Genomic DNA, 24,217 nt, shown 5'->3' with positions numbered 1-24,217 from the left:
AGCTTTATGAATCACTGTCTGAGGCATATAACATCTAATATGAATGCCAAGATTGTATCTGGAAAAATACTGTGCACTTACTGCCAAGCACTGCACCAACTATGGTTCCTATGGCAGAAGTGGGAGCAGGACATACTTAGAACTTCAAAGAAGCAACCTGTTATCTGAAAAAAAAAGAGCCACCAGATAATTTAAAATCATTCACTGCCCTTTATACCATGAGGTGTTGACCAAATAATACATTTCTGTAACTCCACTCTTGCTGTCATCACACAAATTATCGAAAGACAGTGATAGTGAGCTCTTCTACATTCTTCATCACAGCCTTAGCACTTTCCAAACACCATGTTTGGTAAGGTGCCTACCAAGTTTGCTCAGTTACAGTAGAGCTCTCCTTTTCTTTTGTTTTTTCCATTAAACTTCAGAGAACACTGTGAAGAAAACATAAGAATGTGCTCCAACCTCTGCCTTTTGCCTCTTCTACTATGAGAAAGACAGAAAAATTATCTGCCCTCACATTCTCAGGTAACTCTGACCTCTCTTCACCCAGGCCATGTTTGTCCCATGAGATCAGAAATTCATGCCAGCAGGGGACGCTTAGCCCATTTGGCCCTTCGCATCAGCTCACAGTCCAAGAAGAATCACTTGTGTGGTGGAGCCTTCAGGGCAGGACCCACAGCTATCCTGCTCAGACTGCATCATCAACAGCCTCTGGGTCCCACCAAAAGTGGACAGATACATTTAAGGCAAATTCCTCAGCAGCGAAGGCTGTAGTAGGGAAAACGGAGGCTGGGTCAAAATTTAAAGCTGAAGCATCAAATTTTTTCTGAATGTTTTTACCTTGTGACTACTGAATTACACAACGAAGAAAAACTAAGCCTTCCTCTACCCATTCTGAGGTCTTTCTGAAGGCACTTCCGCTTCCAGCAGCACTTCCCACCCCTTCCCTGTGACACAAATCATCCCCAGCCTCTCCCAGGAGGCTGCCCACAGCTCCAGCCACCCAGTGCCAGCATCCACAGCGGATGCGATGGAGTAAATGCTTTAACCGCTACCTACGTCCCCTCAGATCAAAATAACCCCACCGCTCAACTCTTTCGAGGAGGATTGGAGATGCTGGGGGGGGGGGGGTGGTGGTGGTGGTGGTGGTGGTGGTGGTGGTGTAGTAGTAGTATAAGCGGGGAGGGGTGTATTTGCCCCCCTTTCCCCTGCAGTCGCTGCCCTACAGGAGGACGGGGTGGGGCAGGACAGCAGGGACGCGCAGAGGGCAGAGCCGCGGGCGGGGAGCCCGCAGGGGAGCCGCAGGGGCGGCAGCCCTTACCCGGCAGGAGCAGTGGCGGCGGACGCCGGCAGCCGCTGCCCTCAGCCCCGCTGTGCGCGCGGCGGGACCGTCGGCCGGCCGTTACTAACGGTTCGCTGCCCAGGGCGCGTGCCGGGCCGTTGGACGGCCGTTACCAACAGCCCCCCGCGCGCGCGGCTCAGCTCTGCCGGGGCCGGGGCGGGCGAGGCGGCGAGCGGCACCTGCGAGCGTCGCTCTGGCGCTGAGGGGCCGCGCAGTCAGCGCGCCCGCGGCGCAGCGGGGCCCGGGCGCGCCGCGTCGCCCTTCGATGCGCTCTGAAAGGCTCCAGCGCGGCGCTGAGGCGCGTTTCGCTGTGACAGCCCAGAAGCACCGTGACTATGAATTTGTGAAACGCTGGACGGCATCTCAGAAGGAAGTGTTCTACCGTATGTTGGACTAAGAAATGCGTAGTAACGACCAACGGACGTGACTTGACAAGGTGGCTGAACTTCGCAGTCTTGCTGCCCACTGTGCAGTCTTCCCCGCTGATGGCAGGAGGGGCGGGGAGGAGCTGGTGATTTCTAATAATATTAATCTGCTCATAATCTTGTAGTTTTAGAGGTCCACCTTAAATAACTGATAAATTGTAAATACTGAAAATGATCATTAAACAAGTTATCATATGATAAAAGAGCCATTACTCTTTTATAGACTATTACAGGTGCATGCATGTATGCATGGGAGAACTGAAGTGTTGCCATTCTTAGTACAGATTACTGCACCTCAGTGAAATAGCGTAACGTAAATATTCATAATTACTCATTTTCCTTGAAATAAGCCCTTTTTTTCCTTAAAATAACCTAAATCTGCTAGGTTATCTAGTGCTTTCCTCCCATAGTTGGAGACATATAAAAATCAAAGCAGCGTTAGGGAGATTTTGCAGGCTCTGTCCACAGGAGAAGCTATACAGATAAGATCATATACACTGACTGTCCCCCACTTTTTCTTTCAACCCACATTGTAATTGTCAAAACTAGAGAGCTTGCTAGTCTCTACAGTCACACTCCTCAAAATAGGTAGTTTGTACCTATTGTTTTTTCCAAAAGCCCCTTTTCCTGCATGATCTCTCAACATGTGGCAAAAGACTTGCATTTCTTTTTGGGTGGGTGGGTTTTGGGGATTTCTTTTTCTCTCTCCAGCAGTTACCCTTTGGTTTGCCAGCAGCTGCAGCTATTCTAGCAGAATTAACTAAGTCTTTCATCAAGTGTGGATTTCCTGATGTTTGAATGAAAGATATTTCATTGTGATTGAGTCATTTGATCATTAAAATCAATGATCTCCAGATTTTCTGAATTAAGTCTGCTAAGTTTTAACCAGATCCTGCAAAAAATGGGAGAAGTTTAGCATCCTAAATACTTTAGATCATCTGATGGACTTGGCAATTCAGTTGTACCTAGACTGACTGTTTTGATTCTCTGATTTTCTTCCATTAAAAGAACAGGGCTGTTGCAAAACTCCTTATCAAGGCCCTTCATTGAAAGATCACGCTGCAAACTTAACTGCCAATTTGCCCCCAATCACTTCATCAACCAAAATACCAGACCGTGTTCCTGACCAGGAAAGAGCCATACCCATTAGCAGCCCAACACGGTGACTGTAGATGCTGAGGAATATGAGAACGAGCCGCAGATGTTGGCCAGGCTCAGGTGCTCTTATTAGATGCTATCTCCTATTGCCACTGTTGAACATAAAATTACTGGGCTAGGTGGACTAGTAATCTAACCTGGTAGGACAGTTACTGTGTTTTCAATTTTGTAGGTTATTTGTGACTAATTAGTTGTGAACATACAGTAGCTAAAAAGACGTTATTAGCCATCATGGGGTCTTGGTGGCAGAGATACCTTTCAACTTACTCATTGTAGTGTCTTCCAGACTAGGGTCCGGCTGCATGGCTGTGGATCATAGCACAATATTTATATTTCCTGATTTGCAAATATAACCCCGTGTGGCCTGACTTAAAAAGGAGCTTAGTCATGTGACTGAAGTGTGAGGTACCTCATTCATGAAATTAAAGCTGGATGTTGCGGAAGTAATGCAAGAGTCAGGGGGTTTTGTACTTCATGTTTACAGGTTTTGAGCTTACATCCCATTTTTGAAACCTAATTTAAAATGATTAGTTGGTTTCTTCACACGTTCTGATAGTAGCTAATTAACCAGAGAAGTGGCAAAAAAAACCCCAAAATAATCAATATGCACTTCTTTTGTAATTTGATTATTTGAGGAGAATTATTTAAAGCTCAAATAATTATCTTTTTTCGTAGCGAGTGATCCTTTGCTGATGAGCTACAACAGCAACCAGACCTCTAAGTAGGTTTTAATACAAGTATAGAAGCTTTTAAAGTCTGTGGTGTCAAAGTAAATTAAAATGTCCCTAAGTAGTTCTTAATACAACTGACCACAGTGATTTCTACAGGGCAATTATGTTTTACTGTGCCAATCATCCAATAGGCATTAATATAAAGCAGAACAGCTCTGAAGAAATTTGTTATGGCCTGTCATGTCAAGAACCCAAATGCTAACCTGCAATGGCCTTGATATTATTAGAACTACTAAGGGTCAGATTCCAATTAATCCACAGGTTTAACAGTCCTCCACTGTAGTGGGTCTTGATACAATTAAGCAATAATAGATGACAGGAAGGATACTTCCTGCCAGTTAATGACCAATGGCAGTATTTGAAGGCCCTTAACCCAGCTGGTCATTAACTGCTCAGAGACACAACCTGGAGCTCATATTTTCTATTGTAAACCATATATTAAAGAAATAAATCAACTACTATTTTTCTCCCCTTCCTCCCCACCCCGCTCCCCTGCGAGCTGCTGCTGTTGGGCTACTGTGGTAGCAACTGACTGCCACAGGAAAATGCAAGTAACCAGTGGGGAGACAGGCCATCACACCGAACCTTGTAATCCTGAAAACCCCTAACTGCGGTCAGTCCTCACCAGCCGCTGCAGCTGGTGAGTGGAGTTTGTGTTATGAAGCTGCATTTCAGTACTCAGCCAGAGGGAGAAACACGTCTGAGGGAAGGAGAATGGACCCAAGCAGCAGGAGCGCCTCAGTTCTCATCTTGGTTGTGCTCTGTCACTCGTTTGGTGCCAGAGGAGTGGCTTGGCTTCCAGTGCAGTAGATCTTTCCTGTGATGAGTGGAATAACAACAGTAATTTAGGAGGCCAAGAGGCTTATTTATTACTCATCCAGCACTGTGGTAACTTTCCCTTGCAGTGACCTGGTGCATACGTTGTATTGTTAGTAAAATTTCTGGAGGCTAAGATAGATAGTCATGTAGAGTGACAACGTGGGTAGCGCAGGGAAGCCAGCATGACCGAGTTGGTTTCCTCCAGGGAAGGAAACCAGATGCTGCCTGTGCATGGCCACCCATCTGTCCTGGGCACGCTAGTCCTCTCGGCACCAGGAACAACGTGCATGCTGCTCTGCGGCCTCCAATGCTCTACTTTCTCTGGAAGATTGTTGTATGTGTGGAGACAGAACCCTGTCCTGCATGGTAATTTGTGCATATTTTTTTAGATTGACATCTAGAGGTGTCAAATAAACATTTTGTCTCTTACTATTGCAGGAAGCAGTGACTTTTTGTATGCCATTCCTCAGCTTGCTTTTCATTGCACCCATGTAACAACGCAACTGACACCATCAGTGTTTCCTAGATTACTGATCGTTATTCACAGCTGCAGATTCCAGCAAGAAAAGGAGACAAATCATGTGGTAAGGGGTGTGTGTAGGGAAAACAGAGAAAAAGCTAAAATTTGGATGGCATAAGTTGACTTAAGTGGAGCAATATGAAAATACAGCAGCAGACCATTGGACCGCAGGTCAGGTGTATCATATGAAAGGAAAATTCGGGCCCAATGACATGATGCTTCATCTCCAGGTGCCTTTGAGCTTAGTAGCTTAAGCTGGACTGACTGTCATCTAGTGCCTAAATCTGTTTTTCAAACTTACGGTATGGCCATTGCCACATTTTGTCAAACTGTTGTAGATTCAGTAGCAGAAATACAGGGTTTTTGCTGCCTTCTCCTCAAGACCACTTTAGTGTCACAATTTGACTAAGTAACTAGTTGATTGCTTACGAGAAACCAAAGCTTAAATTGCACAAGTCAATATTTATGTATTTATCCATTATAAGATGTTGGTCAGCAACTTCATTACATCCACTTTTGACCCTGAAGTATTTAATCACATAGATTCATAATGCAGTGTGTCATTTGTAATAATTTCATGTATGATGCTCTCTCCAGGGAAGTAAGGATTCTTTCCCACCTAGATGTTTCAGGGTGGTTTGTGCAATAACTGAAACTAGGCTGAAATCTGATGTAATGCACAATCAAAATGTTCTGTTACATTATAGTACAGTATACTTCAATGTAATTTATTCTTTTCCTATGAGAACCATGACTAATTACTAAGCCAAAAGCCAATCATAATACACAAATGGCAGCAGTTTACAGACATGGCAATATGGCAACTATAGGGCTTTTTGTTGTCAAGTTTGGTTAGTTTGTTTAATGTTATATGCAGCGGGAAAAGGGAAGGCAAAGAAAGAAGAAACATGAGAACTGTTTTGTTTCATTTCTACTCATAAAAATCCTTCCGAGATTATGTTGCTACCAACAGCACTTCCTGCTTACAAAATTGACGGTACCCAGTGAATATTAGCAAATTAGGTTGGTTATCATGCATGTCTTTTACAGCATGTGGTGTTAATGGATTTCAGAGGCTGATAAATGCCTTTGTAGAAGGGAAAGGCATGGGGAAAACTTCAGAGCTGGAAGATGCAGTTGCTAAATTTAAAGGAGGCCGGCTGAACAGGCCTAGTTGCATTTTCTTGTCCATCAGCTCATCATGGTCAATCTTTATTGCTAACTTCAAAGGAATAATAAGGGATGCATAGAAGAAGTCACACACACATCTCATAAAACAAAATTTATCTTTAATTTGTAAGTGTCAACAGCAGTACAAAAGATGGAGTGATGGTGAATAGATTAAGGGTAGAGAGGACAGTCTTGAGGTAAATGAGCATAAATAGGCAGTCTTATAGACACTCCCCTGAGGGGTCTAAACCCCTATCATGGCATATACTGTATCACCCAAGGATGACATGTTTAACATATCAGGAAAGCACCTTGTGCAAAAAAAAAAAAAAAAAAAAAAAAAAAATCCCCCCCACCCGAAACATGTAGGTAAGGTGCCAATGTACACCAGAACATACTGTATATGGACAGTGTCTTTCAATTTTGTCTTTTCCATTAATAACTGAGGCAGAGGAGGAGAAGACTCTCAAAAGTACCACTGAAAGATTATTTAATATTTAATTTACCTCACGTCAATACTGCACAACAAAATCCAAGAAGTCTGTTTATGCAATGAAGCAGAGCTAAGAATAACTATTCTCTTTCTTAAATTGAGAACAGATTTTTTTTTAAATCAGTATCCTTAGCAAACTTTTTTCTTTCTTTTTTTTTTACTGTATCAAGAGGAGAGTGTGAGATGTGATGGCAACCTTTAAGTTCATTTAAAAACTTTACACTGGACTGTACAAGATTTTTTTGATAAACTATTTACATTTTCAGACTTTAAAACATATTCAAAGCAGCAATAGACACTAGTTTTTCCTCTAAACGCCCAAATAATTACCGGCCATGGGCCCAGGTAGGTACCTGCATTGTATATAGAATTTCTACAAAGAAAACCTGCCCATTAAGTTAGACAGTGGGTGTCCAACGAGCAGCCCTCACCTTTAAGAGCTGCACCCACAGTGTTGCTATAGGAATCAAAGCATAGTACCTTGACAAGAGTCTCAGTTGTCCCAACAGCTCTACACAAACTTTACAATTTGAAACAGCAGCTAGCATGTCAGTCCAGCATGTCAGTGAATTGTGCTGATTAAATTAACATAGAGTACAATCTCACAATATACATCACAAACAAATTACAATGTCAGGAAATAAGAGTTACAGTAAGATAAGTTATGTAGTAACAGCTTATAAGCTTGTCTTAATGTAATAAAAAAATTTTTACATGGGAAATACAATAATGAATGAACATAAATGCTAAGCATTCTAGTTTGCTACAAGCTGAAGAAGGGTACAAGAAAAAAAACCGTTGCTTTCTAGAAAGCAAAACACAAATGACAAAGGAAGACAAACGGAGAATGCACACTAGCAGGTCTGCAATGTGCAGCATACAAACAGTTAAATATTTGCACATTCCCCATACTCCAAGAGCACCAAGGACCTCACTTGTGGTTTTTAGAAAGCGGAAATTACAAAGCAAGCCATGTCACTAAGTTGCTTTATAGCTTTCATATTGCCATAAATACCAATTTGATAAGTTTTCCTTTAGCCCAGTTCACCCCACCCCACCCCCTTTCTACCCAGCGTGTGAAATCTCAGAATACTTCTTTGTCACCATTTCCAACAAATCTGGTAGTTAAAAAAGGGCGATGGATTAAAATAAAATATATTTGCATATACATTTTTTTTTTCCTTTTGTAGCAGGACATTACAGTAATATCAAAAATGTAGTTTGATCTGAGAAGAATCGCAGATATTAATGGGTTATATAACAAAAAAGGTTTGGGGGAAGTTTTTTTTAAAGGAAAAAGAGTAAGTGTTTTGTGAAAGATCAAATGAGGTCATATAGTATTATTCTTTTAAAAGAACATGCTTAAGTGCCAACTTGAATCTTAAAAAAGCATGCAAAACACCAAGGGTCCAAGCCCATTCACTAACTTGTCGTAAAAACATGAAGAACTCTATCATACATTCTGCTGGCTGCATCTCCAGTGCAGTTGTTCGCACTGTGGCCCTGGCTCAGCAAAGTTTGCCCCGCTTAACACCGACGCTTCACTGGTCCTCATGACCACCATGGAAGTACTAACATGCTTAATATTAAGCAGGTAGGTAAGTGTTTTGCTGGGGGAGGATGGGGGTGTTAATCTTGTAGTATGTTTTGCTAGGAAATTATTTTGAAATGCCATGCCTTTGATATGATCAAAAAACAAAACCAGAAAGCCAACCCAGAGAGAGGACTATGTTTTAAATTGCATTGGGAAGTGATTGTGTTTGTACTCAAAGCAGGAACTGCCCACAGCTGTACACTTTGCACAGGGTATTGTATTTATTGTGACTAACGCTGCTGTTTGTTTTGCATTCCCATCCCACAGCAATCCCATCTTTTGCCCTCCCCCTGCCTCATGCTGCACCTGAGTACACTGATTTTAGGAGCACATTGTGATCCCATGTATCCTCAGCAGGCGGTTTCGCATGCTAAATGGTGATGCCCAAACATACAGGCAGACCAGAATTGGGCCACTTCGTCAGAGTCATTTCTCCATGTAAACCTGAACCCTGGAAAGCAGTTCTGTTTCCATTAAGACTTTTATCTTCCATTTTTATGAAATATGAACTATTCTAGCTGGTATCAGATTGTTTCAGGAGTGTTCTTCTCTTGAAAATAAGTATTTTATAATTTTCCAAAAACAAAATATATTGTATCTGTTAATTAAATAAACTGTCTGTTCACAGAGAAAATAGTAGTACTATATTTGTGCATTACCTGAATGGAGTTGTTATTTTTTTAAGTCAGAGTTATTAAGGGGGGCTCAAACACTATGCTTAGAAAGCAATTCCACAAGTCCTCTTCGTGTATTGTGTGAACAATTTCCTCTGGTATTATACCCTAATATGACAATAACGTGATTTAATGAATGCAGAAAATAAAGGCTTGATATTATTAAGTCTTGACTGCATTGCAAGGGCCATCTTAGTCACGATAATCTTTCCAGGGATATGCTTTTGACTTCCAAATGCCATTCTTGTTAAGAAGCAAAATATCTCATCAGTTTTACTTGGATTCAGAAGACTAACTGTGTTTCCTATCAAATGTATGGGAAATTTGGTGTGTTTAATGTATCAACTTTCTAAAAAAGAAGGAAGTATTCTGTGTTTGTGGAATATGCTATTAAAAATCAGTGAGAGCACAAGTGAGGCATCTTGCTGTCCCAGCTACAGGTCCACAATACTGCGCTCACACTGCGGGTGTAAATTCAGCATCTACATGAGGTACAGTGACTTGTCAGCATTTAATATGGACCAACATACACTGATATAGAACAAAAGTAAATACATAACTTATACTTCACTAAGTATCCATGAACAAAAAATAAAATTCTATTTCCTATGTTATATTTACACAATTTAAAAAAATTCTAAAATGAGATGGTAAATTCATCAAAAACTTTGTTTTGAGCTCCGATTAATAAAGTAGAAATGTTTGTTGGTTTTTATCCCTATGATTGTCCTTCCTTGATTTCTACTGACATTTTAGAGCCAATGTCGGCTAATAAATAGAATAAAATGCTCATATGCACAATTCAGATTCAAATATGTTCCTCCCACTCCCCCAGCCAATAAATGCAATTTTTACCAGCTGGCGATTCCTGAACAGCCAGTCATTTTCAAGAATGTGGCTTTAACATACAGAGCATCAGCATTGAGGCAGGGCTGGAGCTAAAACAAAGTGTTCATACATACATGTATTTTGCATAAATAAATGAAATAACAAGACATAAAAATGACTCAAATCCGGCAACTGTGAGGCAGGCCCACACGAGTCGAAACAGATGACTTTTGTTCATGTAGTTTTCGTACAACAGTTTCACATTAGTCAGAAGTGATAAAAAATACCATTTATATCCAGTGCTTATAACACTTACGAAACAACATCTGTGAGTGTGTGTTTTTTTGTACTACAAGCAAAATCAAGTTTCAGTCCTAAAGAACAGTCCTTTGTTCTCCACAAGCCTGCAGAATATTATTTTGGCATGGTCATAAAATTTAAAAAAATTAACCAACTAATCTAAATGTTTGCCTTTGTGCAAAAAAATAATTACATAAAATACAATGCTAGCAATACAGCATTCTACCTATGCAACAAAACCAGAAAAAAAGAGAGCAAGAGAGAAAGAAAGTGACATGGGGGGAGGGAGAGATAGTTCTAACTGGAGAATTATGTAAGACATTAATAAATAGTCATTTTTGTAGGAAATAATGGTATCCTCCCCCCAATCTGAGCTGAATGTATTAAAACCAGTTCAAATTCCCAAGCAATTATAAGAACAAAAAACACTTTCTATCAGTACCTTAGCCAGCTTAAAGAGGGCGCTCACCAGCTAACGACACAGCATATGCCTTTAAAGTCTTGGCTAGACCAGTTTATTGCTTAATAGACATGGACTCAGAACACATTTAAATAAATATTAAAAATATAGCATTTTGTTCCAAATTACAAAATGGTCAGAGAAATTTGACCGTTGTGTTTCTATGCCATTATCTTTATAAATTGTCCTGTAAATTGAACAATGTTCTTTGTCTTGGGGGTTGTTCTCGCACATTTAAATGTGATTCCTACAGTGGCAACAATGGCTATCTCTGCTCAAATAGATATTAGTGGGGCTACGAGGAAAATGATTGCTCCTCATACAGCATCTTATCATTGCACCTCACGTGAATTTCTGCAAGATAGGATGATAGCATGAGGATAGCCAGCATTAACACTATACTTCTTCCACTGTCTGGGCCCTGCACACAGCCCGTTCAGCTCTGTGGGAATATTCCCACAGACTTCAAGAGGAGCTGCTCTAGGCCCACTCATACCTCTCAGCCCGAGTCTGAATTTATCACCAACATGCTGAATGTATCCAATTCAAAATAAAAGCTGAGGGAGTCAAGGAGCTTCAGCACATGTATTCATTAGGCCCATTGGATCTGCATATATATACAGTGATGTATTTGTGAACAGAAGTGGAGTGTGAGGGAAAAAAATAAAGGCAATTTCTTCTCCGTCTCTGAAATTTAATAAATTTGCAATCTTTGAATCTCTCTCTCTTTTATATTTCCTGGAATTTTCTCTAGCAATTGCATTGTTACTAGTAGTAATATAAATAAAAATCTTAGTTTCTATAGCACCTTATATCCAAAGATCCCGAAGCACTTGACAAGCATTTATCAAGGCCTGGCTCACATTCCCACATGACTAATATTCAATAAATATTTTTGATGCACCATTTTCCCAGCTTTGCAAGTCAGATATTTCTGTGGCCTTCCCTCTCCCACTAGGAGTCTCACATATAAATCACTGCATAAATACTTAAGGTAGCAAACAGTTCCTTCAGGTGGCAACAGGAACATGATGTATGGAGCCATGATTCACTGCAGGATTCTACAGGCCCTAAAAATTTATCATGGTGGACTCTATGTGCAATTGGATTTTACATCTGCCTTGGCTGCCTAAGTATAGAGGTTTATAACTATAAACACAATTTTTTAGGAATATTTCTACTGTATGTACATATAAAAGTACTCACTTCATTTTGCATTACATATAGCAGAGTGTTTCCAAGTGCTCCTTGAACATACAGTGTTACAGGAACAACTGAATTTCTCATTCATAAATGTCATGTTCATTTTAGTAGCAGGTGCACTTTTATTTTCATATACCTGTGTAATTTAGGGGAGGAGAAAGAAGGGGCTCTTTAAAATATCAATAAGGAATTGTAAGTGTAATGCCACCAACAGTACTTTTAAAAATAAATATTAAGTATTTGGACCCTTGACATTCTGGAATGAATAAATTATTTAAGAGAAAATGTGTTAAGACTGAATGCAAGGGTTAAAAGCAAAGGGGTAGAGAATGTAATCAGAGGTGGCCTCACACTGCTAAGACAGGCCCGTCCATAGCTGGTGATCGCTCTTTTGTGCTTACTTAAAATTTCACACTAATGGCACATCAAGAGGCAAAAGCAATTGGGCACATGCACTATGGCAACCATGTTCACTACTTAAGAATATCCTGTCTCCAGATTCCTGAGTACTTTACCATATTCTGGAAAAAATTAGGTTTTATATATAATTTTTTTAAGATGCCAAAGGATTGTCTAAGACTTTACAGTGTCTCCTTTAAGACTTTTTTTAAATGTTAAGATTCAAAAGTTATGAAAAGTTTGGCACATCAGAAGTTCAGCTATACATATGGAAAAAAATGGAATTCAGAGACTATTTTTTAAAGACGAGCTATGATGCACAGATGTGCACACTTGCGGACTTGTTCTGTTTCACAATATGAAATCTGCAGTTTTTGTTTTCTAAAATAATCCAGAATAAAAACACATTCACAACCTGTAGGCTGGCACAGCATACCTGAGTGAGAATGTATAACCCCCATCTAAAACAGTAACTTAAACCTTTATCAGCATCCAAAAGGAAAAAGACAAAAGGTAAGACTTGTAAGACAGCTATTGATTCATATAAGTTTTCAAGTCCTGATGTCTGATATTTAATATATGTCTTCATCTAAATTAAAAAAAACAAAACAAAACAAAAACAAAAAAAAAGTTCATGAAAAATTAGGGAAACAATCTGTCTCACACGTTAAGAAACATTTAAGACCATTCTGCTGATGTAACTGTAGGAGCCACACATGCATGCAGGCTCTTTAAGAACTTTTGTTCAAAAAAAACCCAAAAAAACCCAAATGAGTCTGAGTACTTTAATTCTGTGAACACTCCTCAGTTGGCACTGACTGCCTCATGGGCTTCGTTTTCACTACTATAGTCTGATTTGGGATCATCCTCATAGTCCTCGTACATTTCTATTTCATCCTCTCCATTTATCATTTCATTTCCAGCAAGGCTTCCGCTGTCCGTCTTCATACCATAAGTGCTCTGAATGACAGGGATGCTGGGCTCAGGGCTGGCAGAGGTGCTCGAGCAATCTGATGTCATCTGAGGTGATGGCGTGGTAGTCGCCATGGTAATAGCACCAGGATAGACAACCCCCGTTCCCGTGGTGATTGGAATTTGAGGCTGTTGTCTGGAAGGAAAAACAAGAGGGGAACATGATTTCCTGTGTTCAAAGGAGGGAAGACCTTCTGCAAGTCCAAATGAGAGAAAAGTGAGTGGTTTCCTAGAAAGGCTGCATGCATTCCTCTGGGGTTCACAGTCTGGTCCCGTATGGTATTGGTTCATCTTAGCGCCCCCCAAGGACAACTGGAGAGTAAACTGTTTAGTAACTACCAGACGTTGATTCTTTTATGTATTTTATGTGTTTGTTTAAACCATACTGTAAACTACCACTTGGACAGAGATCATCAAAAGGCTTCGGGCACCTGTGTGATGCGTAACTGCTACTGTAGACATCATGTACCCAAAATCTAAATCCTCCAAACTCCTGACAAGAGCTTCTGTTAATGAGGGGACCTCAAGATTACCTGTAAGTACCTAAAATGGCAGACAGGTGACTAAGTAACATTGCCTAACTGTAAGTATGTAATTTACTACTTAAGTGCTAGGTAGACTCCTACGTCACATAGAAATACTTTTGATATTTTATTGCTGGCTTTTCATTTTTATTTAAATCCATGATCAGAATGCCATTTGTTCTTCAGGATTTAATGTGTAAGATTGAGTTTTTGAAGCAAAGTACTTCAAAAAAAAAAGAACAAATGTTCTTTTTTCTATGGTAACAGTCTACAGAAATTAAGACTTCCTCCTGAGGACCCAATATCAGATCTGATTTATTTTGACAATGCAAATACATGGGAAGACTCAATTAAGGGTGCGTTACCTCTACTTTTGACACATCTTACCTTCCGATATCTAGCTTTGCACTATGTAATGTTGCCTTTTTCGTATGTGTGATTTTAAGCATACTGGAGCAATACCCCACTTCAACTAAAATAGGCTTATATCACTGCCAGGCAAGCGATTGAACACAAGCTTTACTGTAAGCATGTACATAGTTGTACTAAGTGACATAATGTCTCTTCTTTCAGTGATGTATGTATATTCAAATGCTTTGCTGAGTAAAGGTCAGGTTGCTGAACCCATTCCATGGTCAAGCCCTTATTGGCTACAAATTAATTAAATCTACTTCTTACATTTGGGTTAATTAACTAATAACATACTTTCTATATTAAAATACTCATAAAAATATTCTCCTATTATTTCTGGATCATTACCTTTAGTAAAGCTAAGGAATGTAACTTGTCTGAAGGAAGAGAATCTCCGTTGTACTTCACATGTAACACTGAATCAATATGCTCCAGTAGCAGAAATACCTAAGTGCCCTGGAGGATGCCTTTTTAATATTGACTAGTTATTGAACATACATGCCTATTTACATAATCTATTCAAAGAACTGTATATTTCAATGTATTCCCAACCTTCTTTAGAGCAATATTGGCCAAGTATTATCGAACTATTATACAATTTTAGGAGAAACAGTGCCAGATGTGTTTGAATAGTCTAACGAATCTATAACTTCTTGACCACTGTGTCATTCTATGCTAAAATTCAAAAGGACATTCCATAAACCAGTCTCTTACAAATCCTTAATCATTGGCTAAATCAATACGCAAAATAATATAAAGCTTATTTACAAGACCCTAAATGTTGAGTCTTTATTGTTCATTGATCAAACTCTGATTTTGATAAATATGACACTACAGAGTTACTGGGAAACCAAAGTACTTCACGTTTGGGAACCAATACAGTCAAATCATGAATACTCTGTGTCAGGTAATATTAAAATAATATGTAGTACTGTCATTGCTGGTGCTGCTAGCCCGACTCTTAAAGCCTCTGCACAGCTTGAGAAATTCAAACATCTGTTGTATAAGTATGGTACACCTGGCTAGCAGCAAGCAAAACCATCACAGTAATTCATTTGACACAGTCATTATACTCCTGTTTGCAAATGATGATTTGCAGATGATTTACAAACAGCTAGGGATTTTTCACTAAATTTTCACTTTTTAAATGGTCTGATAAATGTTCTGTGAAAACAATTTTCAGCTAATGTATTTGCTTGCAAATTATTTTCTGCAAACATCTTTCAATACTTTATCCATAAAATTGAACACCTACCTCACATGGGAACATTTCTGTTTTAGGATTGCATGTTGTCAGGAGTATAAACTATTACCGGTAAAAACCCACATGTACCTCCTCCACAACTTTTAGGCACAGAAAATGTTCACATTAATGACTGTTTCCACAAAGCAAAGGAAAAAGAAACCCACACATGGTCACAGCAAAATTCTACATAGTTGTCACCAGGCCCTACACACTTTATTCTCTCTAATCCGCCCATCTAACTGCTGGTACTAATCTTTTTCTGATATTTCTTAGAATAAATAAATTCACAAAACAAAGCATCCTCAATTGTTCATCAAAGAACATTAAAATATTAATGCCAAAAATGTTTTCAGAAAAGTTGTTTTTACAACTCTTCGAATAAGAGTTATAGAATATACTTAAAGAATGATTCAGTGCAAGCTGCTCTTGTGTTATAGATGACACTAAGAGGCAGAACCCTAATATCCACCCCTACCCCTCCTCCCAAAAAGTTTGCAAATTGCCTTTTTATAAGCAGCAAGAAGGAAAAAAATCTGTTTAGGACGGGGCTGTGAGGTGTCTTGATAAAATGATGGTTGTCACTGTTAAGCCCTAAAGGACAGACTAAGTTAAGAAACCCAGAAATTCTTTTGAATGTTTATCAAGTCAGCAAAACTCTTTTGCATATCCACATTTCAATGGGACAGTGTATATTTGTCCAAGTACCACCCATTTCAAAGTATAAAGGGAGCAGGTCATCTGAGGATAATGAAGCAGAATTTACAGAGATACTTTTTACCTGAGAATGCACCAAATGCATGGCAAACTATAGAATTAATCTAACTGGTAAAGAACTTGATCAGAGTAACAGGAAAGTTAAAAGCTTACCAAATTTGTCATTCATAAATGCAGTTCTCTTTTACATGTTAAACAAAAATCAGACATGGTGTGCATTTCTGCTGCTGGGTGAGTAATAACTGTGAGCTTTAAATTACCTGTATCTCACTGTGGAACTGTAAACGTGGTAACTGTACCACCTAAATGGGAAGTGTCTCAAACTGCTACCCATTTGCTAGCACTTAAACATGGGCACACACCCCCCAGTAACTGGACACCTACCTCTCACTTGAGCCCTGTTATTATTTAGAGCTGATCAGGTTGTCACTGTAAATTCTGCTCAAGTTGCTGCATTACATCCCAGAAAGCCTTATTTTAAGATATCACAAACTATATGGATGGCTTATGTTACTGGAGATGAGTGTTATCATTTTCTAAGTAATTAAATTTTATAGGATGGGGAGGGCAGAAGAAATCAGAGCATTTATTTAAATTCTAACCACTCTCCCTGAAAGGAAGAGTTGGAGTTTCTAACCTATGACTCTGGCCATTATGATTTCTTTTATTTGTCATTCTTAAAGGCATTCATGTTAATGGTATTTTTTATAACATTAAATTCAACATGTTTAATCCTTGTATCTCACTACAGTTTTGTGTATCATAGGACCTTGGAGTAAGGAGATAAAACCATACTTTACTGCAAGCTGCATTACAATTCAGCTCAGTTGTACATGGTTAAAGCAAGGATGTTTTCTGCTTGATTAAGATTTCCAGAACCCAACATTAATCTTCCTATCTCTTCGGATCTGTGAGGAACGGTGAGGCATGGCTAGGTACCCTGGCTTCAAACCACTCCTGTCTCCACCATCTCCTCTTTGCCAAAGAAATCCTTATGTGGCCAATTACTACAGGTCACTTGCCTCTCCGCTCTGCCAGCATTGCTAACATATTTGTCCAGTCTGGGGCCAAAGATTTGGCCCAAAATAGTTAGGTAAATATAAAAAAGGAGGTAACATGAAAATTCTTAGACCAGTTGACCTACTCAGAAGTTTGTGGCATTAATATTCTTAGGATTTTCCTGGAGAATGTTCCACTTTTGACTTTTGCAAAAGCAGCTAAACATTTAAATTGGCAAATTACCATTGTTTTCTGATCCCTTCCCAACTATTTTCTGACAGCTCTTTAAATGACTGAAGCAAAATCAATTGTATTAAAGAAAAAGCTTATATGCTACACACCCCTGAAACTTACATTCCCATAAGGAATGAAATAACCGTAAATCTCACAAAAGCACCCATTGTGTACTTACTTTAAGTTCAAGCTACAGGAGTATATTATTACAGCCTTATTCAAAACTGTAGTCTAGCAACATTCAGACTATGTGTGTACAGTAGTTATAAACACTATAAAGGCTTTATTCTAAACATCTTACACTGGTAAAACACACAAAGAAGTTACTGCTTACATCATTTTGCAAAGAAAAATATATATCATATACTCGTATTTAGAGTGTATTAGACTGTAAAAATGACTGAGAATTGAATTATTTTTGTAAGACAAGGCAACAAAAGACAGACTCTTAACTTAAAATGTCTGAATTTATGGCTTATATATGATCCATTTGTTATTTCACATTTATTTATGCATTACAAAAAAAGTACTATTGAAGATAAATTATAAATCACTTGAAATCTGTTCAAGGATTAACTTATGCTGAAGTTATCATTCACAACTTCCCATTAATAATTTTATTATTAAAAATAATGCAATTATTTTAAAGATATAGCTGGTTTCAGATTCAGCTTCCACTAGATTAAAAACAGCAAAATTTTAATATCCTCTACATTAAACATGAATTATTTCTGTATATTATCTGCCTCATTTGGAGCAAAATTCATTCATGTAGGGATGCAATAGAAGGCCCGCACACATTTTAAGTTCCACTCGGTTCTTTAAAATACTTGCTAGTTCCTAGATTTTTGTGCTGGTCTGTCACGTATATAACAGTTATCTCAAAACATGAATTTCCTGTGCAATTTATTCCAAGAAAACTTCACTGTCATTCAATTCTTTGGAAGCTTTTCTTCAAAAATCAGAACAGAATGTGGCCATTCATTAGGTTATTTCTCTATTTTATTTTAAAGCCTGGCTAGTCTGTATATTGAGATTCTCTAAACAACTTTTGTGCATCTTACCAATGTTTATCAAAGAATGCAGCTCACTGAAGTAAGCAGTATGAGCTTTCTGCATCTTAAAAGTTTAAGCAGTGTAAAACTCTTTCTATGTTTGTGGTGAGGCGTGTTTTAGTTGTACACATGGCAGCATTATTCTGTGCTGGCCAATGATTCACCCAAGGGGATCTGATAGGAACTAGCCCTTACTGGATTGCTTAAGCCATAAATGTAGATTTGGTATAAGAGAATACCAAACACAAATATGAAATAATATAATTTTTCTTGCTATTTATACTTTCCTCTATCCACCTGTTTTGAAGGTCTATCTTTCTTTTCACACATCTCCTATTTATCTTTTTATTATGTGATAATAATTTTTTGCCATTTTGGCATACCCATTCCCAACTTAATTGGTATGTTCTTTGAAAAAAATAAAACCCAGCAGGACTTCAAGCAGTATGAAGCACTTGGCACATTTCATTGGACTCTATTTTGTACTTTTGTTCTCTGTCTTACACTGAAATATTTGCTGTAAACATAGCATATATTCAATCCTAAAAAACACATTTGTGTCCTAGTTCATTCTGAAGAGGAAACTGCATCTCAACTCCCACATCTACAGTTCTGAAGGATGGTTTATGCTGTTTGTTCCATAAAAACAGTGGAAAAATGATGGGTGTACAAGGTCAGTTAGGAAAACTGTTCTAGCTGATGCTTTATGTGATATTTATGTTAAACACAAAGAAAGTAAGTTTAAGAAGTTGATGTGCTCAATTATTGTGTTTCACTTAATTATAATCTGATTTGGATGAAATGTTGCTTTTTATTACTCAGTAAACTATTCTGCTGAAATAAATGATGCCAGGTTTTATGTTTCAGTTCAAGAAAGCTGTCCTGGTCTGTTTTTTTCACCTTTTTTGCTTGGTTTCTTCCAAGAATTTTGTTTTAATTTTTTCTTCAAGGAAAAAGGGAATTTCAGGCAATAGTGGGAATTCACAGAAAAGCATGAAATAATTTTTTAAAATCACAGCCTGTGTTTCCTCAGTATCAAAATTTATATTCATATTGAGCTGCAACATGGATCTCATTTCAACTTTATTGAACACATCCATTAGACTTCATACCCTCTTTTTCATCACTTGCATAACTAAAAGTCATTGTTTCTGGTAAAGTCCACTGCATCATTATGTAAGTGCACAAAGGTAATCTACTCTTTAAAACTTCTTCAACATGGGTAGAGCAGTGTGAAGTGGACTTAGCATAAATATGAATTAGAACCAAACCTTTCAAGAAAATGATGACATTCTCATGGTCCTTGTGATCATACTGTTTGATATATGAGAAAGATGTTACATTTAGGTTACACCAGCAGTTTAATTTTTAATAGTTTTCATTATATTTTTTTTAAAACACAACACACTATCACTCTTTAAGTAGGCACTTTTACAAGTTTCTTAAATCCGTCCTCCATATTCACCTCCATATTTAGCCACCACTTCCAGTGTGTAAAATGCTACTGCTTAATACTGTTTTGAATTAGCAAACAATTCTCAAATTGTTCAGACTGCTGTTTTGGCATTTCTTTTGCATTTCTTGTCTAGATGTGATTTGGTCTGTCAATCTGCTTTGGAAGACATAAGCTAGAGTTTCATTCCCTCAATCTGAATATAATTTGTGATGTGCTGTATAAATTCAGATTTCTATTTAGACTTTTATGCACAATTCTGATGGAAGCCTATTAGTAAACAATTTCCCTTGGAGTGAAGAATAAAAAACAATCTCAAAACTATAGACTGGAAGGTTATTTCAAGGTACCAGAAACACTTCTATTTACTGATTGAAGAAAGAGCCCACATTGTTGCAGGCTGTACCACAAAATAATTGACTGCAACAGGAGTTCTGCATCCCAAGCCAAAAATGAGGGCACATAATCGACGTCAAGGTCAATTATCTGGTAGTGAAGTACCCAACAAAAGGAGACTATTGTGATTAGAGAAATAAGCAGAACATTGTGAATTTGGAAAGGCTGGCACTGGAGATAGCTTTTAGACTCTTTGTAAACCACCAGAAACATTGTGTTAGAGCACTGAGCATCACAGATTAATTCATAAAAAAACAGGAGAGAGAAATCAGTTATGGTGCAGTTGTTTCACTGGACTTTTGTTATCTTTAGCCTGTGGATCTTTCATAGTGGTGCTTTCTCTGCTGAAGACTAGAGGAAATACTGTTAAAAAACACACAATGTTTTTAAAACTGTGCCAGGATCTTTTTGAGCCATATACTCCAAGTTGTAAATCTGCCCAGTCTATCTATGCACTACTTGAAAGACTCTTCCTAGAACATTTACTTTTTGAAAAAATTTTTTTCCACAGTTCTATATATAACAAAATTCCTAATAGCCTCATGCTATGATGTCATTCATTCATGTGTGTTCCTAATGTAACTGCTATTACTCCTGTCCCTTTTCCCTTTTCCCCCTCTCATGAATCCTTATTCTACACTGGAATAATCTTTTGTGTTTTTCCTTTGTTCTTGTCTTAATTTAGGAAATGATCCTGGAGCCATTACTAACCCAGAATGGATTAGCTTACTAATAACTCACAAAAGACATGATTCAAACCGTTCAGGCTAATGGGAAACAACTTCTTTTGACTTTAAAGAATTCCACAATCAGTCTCATGATCAGCATTCAGTGGCAAGCTGATAGCTCCATATTCCATGATATATCTTATGTTTTTAATAAGGTTTTACAGGTTCAAATCCTTACCTTCTAAATTACATTAGTCAGTGACTTAAACAGATAAGTCTATTTGTTTTCAAACAGCATGCTCTGTCTTTGAAAACAATCACAACAATAGTACTCACCCTACAGTAAAGAACTGCCTCATCTCCTGTCTTCGAGACCTCATCAGTTGTTTGTATTCACCAATACGCAATTTCTTTCCATCAACAATGCAGGTACGTTTTGGTCGAGGTTTGTATTTGTAATTAGGATACTTTTCTAGGTGGATTTTACTTAGCCGTGCCTGCTCTTCATAATAAGGTTGTTTCTCTTGATTTGACATGGACTTCCAGCGAGATCCTATTAACACAAAACATCAGTGAGTGCTCAAGTAAAACAGGTTTAGCTTTACACATGCACATTTCAACATGTCTTCTTGCCATAATAAACAGATTTTAAATAATATAATTAAATAAATTGATTTGAATTTACATCAGCCAGCATATATATTGGGATGCACAACTTGAGACACCTTAAAAGAACCTTGACTTTCAGATATTGCTGCAGACCAAACATATGTAAATCTCTATTAAATAGGTGCACTTAAAATCAGTAGTTACTTCTCAAAATCTCAGTCTCATGCTGCAAAACTGACTATTTAATTTTTTACAATATAAGCATGAATCTGTGAATAATTCCATACCTTTGTAATACCACGCACAGTGTTGTGGTTAAGTAAGGTCTACAACCATACTTTTACTGTTAAAAGCTTAACACGTTGCCTAGGGATATGTGCTGCTTTGATACTTTTATGAGGATTTGGTTTATACACTCCTATTAATAGATACTAATGCCTTGCTATGTAGCAGGAAAAAATTATCAAAACATTATAGATTCAACAAAATTATGAAAAATCCCTTGCTGTCTGGGTGTCTTAAATTTACTAACCTTCTGGTATAAGCTTGGCAAAGTATTGTCACCTTACCATATTTTAAATCCTATTATGCATATTATCTTCTGGCCAGATGTAATAAATGCACAGAACTGCACTGAGAAAGTTACATTTAACAAACTTTTATTTAAAAAAAAAGAAAAACAGAAAGCACATTGTAATTATATACACCACTTCAGGTACTGTAAACTCTCATTGAAAGCTGCACCAATAAAAAAGTTAAAAAATTAACACAGTGTACACAGGAAGAGGAAAAATTATTCAGATCTCTTGTATTGTTTATAAGGAGCTATCTAAACACTTGAATAGAGAAGGGATTTTTTTTTTTTTTTCCAGGGGATAAGAAATGCAGAAAATAGCTTTTTTAGTGTCTTTTAGATGAATAAAACGATTACAGCTGTGGTAAACGTGGGTGGAAGCTATTCTTTTACCAAGATTTTTCATACATCAACAAATGGAAAAGTTGTATAAATATTATCCGTAGCCAGCAATACTCTGTGTCAGTTCTAATATTTCAGTCTCTTTTCTCATTGTCCTGGAAAAGTTGCACAGATATTATATGGACATAGACTTATTTGTGGCAGAGCAGATACTGACAGGTTAATTCCATGGTTAACAAACACTCAATTGCTGGCACTTCTGAAATATTTATGCTGGAAGTTTACATTTTAATGAATACAGTTACTATGCTCCTAATAGTTTTTTCACAGAATGCACACAAATAATACAGATTCCCTACAGCTGCCAACACTGAAACAGTGCAGGTTTTATACAAAACTGAAAGGCTATTCATATAACTTACTTATATGGTAGACAAAAATATGAGAACTACTAAGTAAGATTTTGAAAGTTTTAGGACAAAGTAACATTTATTTCTATGTATTCTTGCCTCTGATTGAACTAACATGCAACAAACTTTGGTAAGAAGGTATTTGAACTCAAAGTTTACAATAAAATGATTACAGAGGAAACTTGATTTTTACTTTTATTTATTACGAGTTACATGTGGAATCTGTCTTTCACTTCAAGGACTCAGAAAGCAAATATAGGTTTTAACATTTCACCACTCATTCTCACGTTTCTAATTCTCTGGAGGGGGTCTTAAAAAGCAAATCAAAATTTCTTAAAAATGAGCCAATTTATTTGCATGGTGGCAAAATATAATCCATGGTATATTCACTGATCATCCCAATCTATACAAATTAAATATTAACTACAGTGTCTTTTAACTATGCAATATTTTAATTGTATGATGCTAGCGCCTCCTTAGCTTTTTGACCATTGTAACATTTTGAATCAAACATCATTTTGCATGTGAGCAGGTATGCATGTACATGTCTTTTGAACTATGCTAGGTTTCTCTCTTTGACGCTGCACTGTCTGACATAAACCTTTGATTTTGATTTTGTACTTTATTAATTTTTTCCCAGTAATTACTCCAGCAAGCACCATTTTGGTGATTTGTAGTTCAGGTGATTTCTAATGGGATCTTGCAATTAGAGCTTTTATCAGGATACACTCTTGCAGCAGATTTCACAAAACATTCCCTTTGACCGCTGCTAAGTCTTTAAAGCACGTTGTGACTCTGCTGTTGAAAATAAAAAGCATTAGGGAAGGGGCAGAAAGGGAAAAGGAAAGGAATGAAAATGAAAACAACCCATGAGTCTTTATTTGTATAAGTTTCAGTAATTCCAATTTCAGTGAACATCTCCCAAACAAAATACATCCTAAAATTAGAGAAGTTGCATATCCAAGAAGGAAGTAACGAGCCTGTGTCACCAATAAAAATAACCTCATCTTTCCACAGCTCCAAAAATAACTAACTTCTGCCAGTTGCCACTACTATAGCAGAACCTTCTAAGCTTCCCTCAGTTTTGGTTCAGTCACAGTCATGATTTGTTCATTGTCTTGCACTTACCTAGGATTTTGCTAATGTTGGAGTTGTGCATGTCAGGGAAGGCTTGGAGAATTTTTCGACGCTCATCCTTTGCCCAAACCATGAAAGCATTCATTGGTCGTTTGATGTGCGGTTCGCTACTGGCTCGGCCCCGCGAATCCCGATAGACTCGAGCTTCAGCCACAGTGGCACCTCCTGTTGGCCAACAATAATACTGCTGTAGTTTAGCTGCAGAGCCATTCATTGCTTTACTTCCTGTAATGTCAAGGCAGGAAGAAACAAGATGGATGCAAAACATTATTACGTGGATTACGCAAGTGCTTTCAGTGCTGTGTTTATTTTAGCCTCATTCTCTTTTTCTCTCTCTCTTTTTGCTGCCAGATCTAT

General features: G+C 37.9%; 1 protein-coding gene across 13 annotated transcripts in view; it reads right to left on the bottom strand.

Annotated features, from left to right (window-relative positions):
- Positions 1-9,418: 9,418 nt before the first annotated feature.
- SOX6 (SRY-box transcription factor 6) overlaps positions 9,419-24,217 on the bottom strand; it is a 376,628-nt gene continuing 361,829 nt past the window's right edge. For 11 of the 13 annotated variants that reach the window (XM_082317552.1, XM_082317544.1, XM_082317553.1 and 8 more), the window contains 3 exons: positions 23,852-24,085; positions 21,125-21,341; positions 9,419-13,224 (listed from right to left, as the gene is read on the bottom strand). In XM_082317552.1, the coding sequence (XP_082173678.1) occupies positions 12,921-13,224; positions 21,125-21,341; positions 23,852-24,085 (755 nt within the window). In that variant the 3' untranslated portion in view covers positions 9,419-12,920. The remainder of the gene's footprint in view (positions 13,225-21,124; positions 21,342-23,851; positions 24,086-24,217) is intronic. The other 2 variants (XM_082317550.1, XM_082317555.1) reach the window with 1 other exon arrangement.

This window comes from Platalea leucorodia, assembly GCF_965183815.1.
Source record: "Platalea leucorodia genome assembly, chromosome: 7".
Classification (NCBI taxonomy): domain Eukaryota; kingdom Metazoa; phylum Chordata; class Aves; order Pelecaniformes; family Threskiornithidae; genus Platalea; species Platalea leucorodia.
This window is presented reverse-complemented; position numbering and strand designations above follow the sequence as displayed.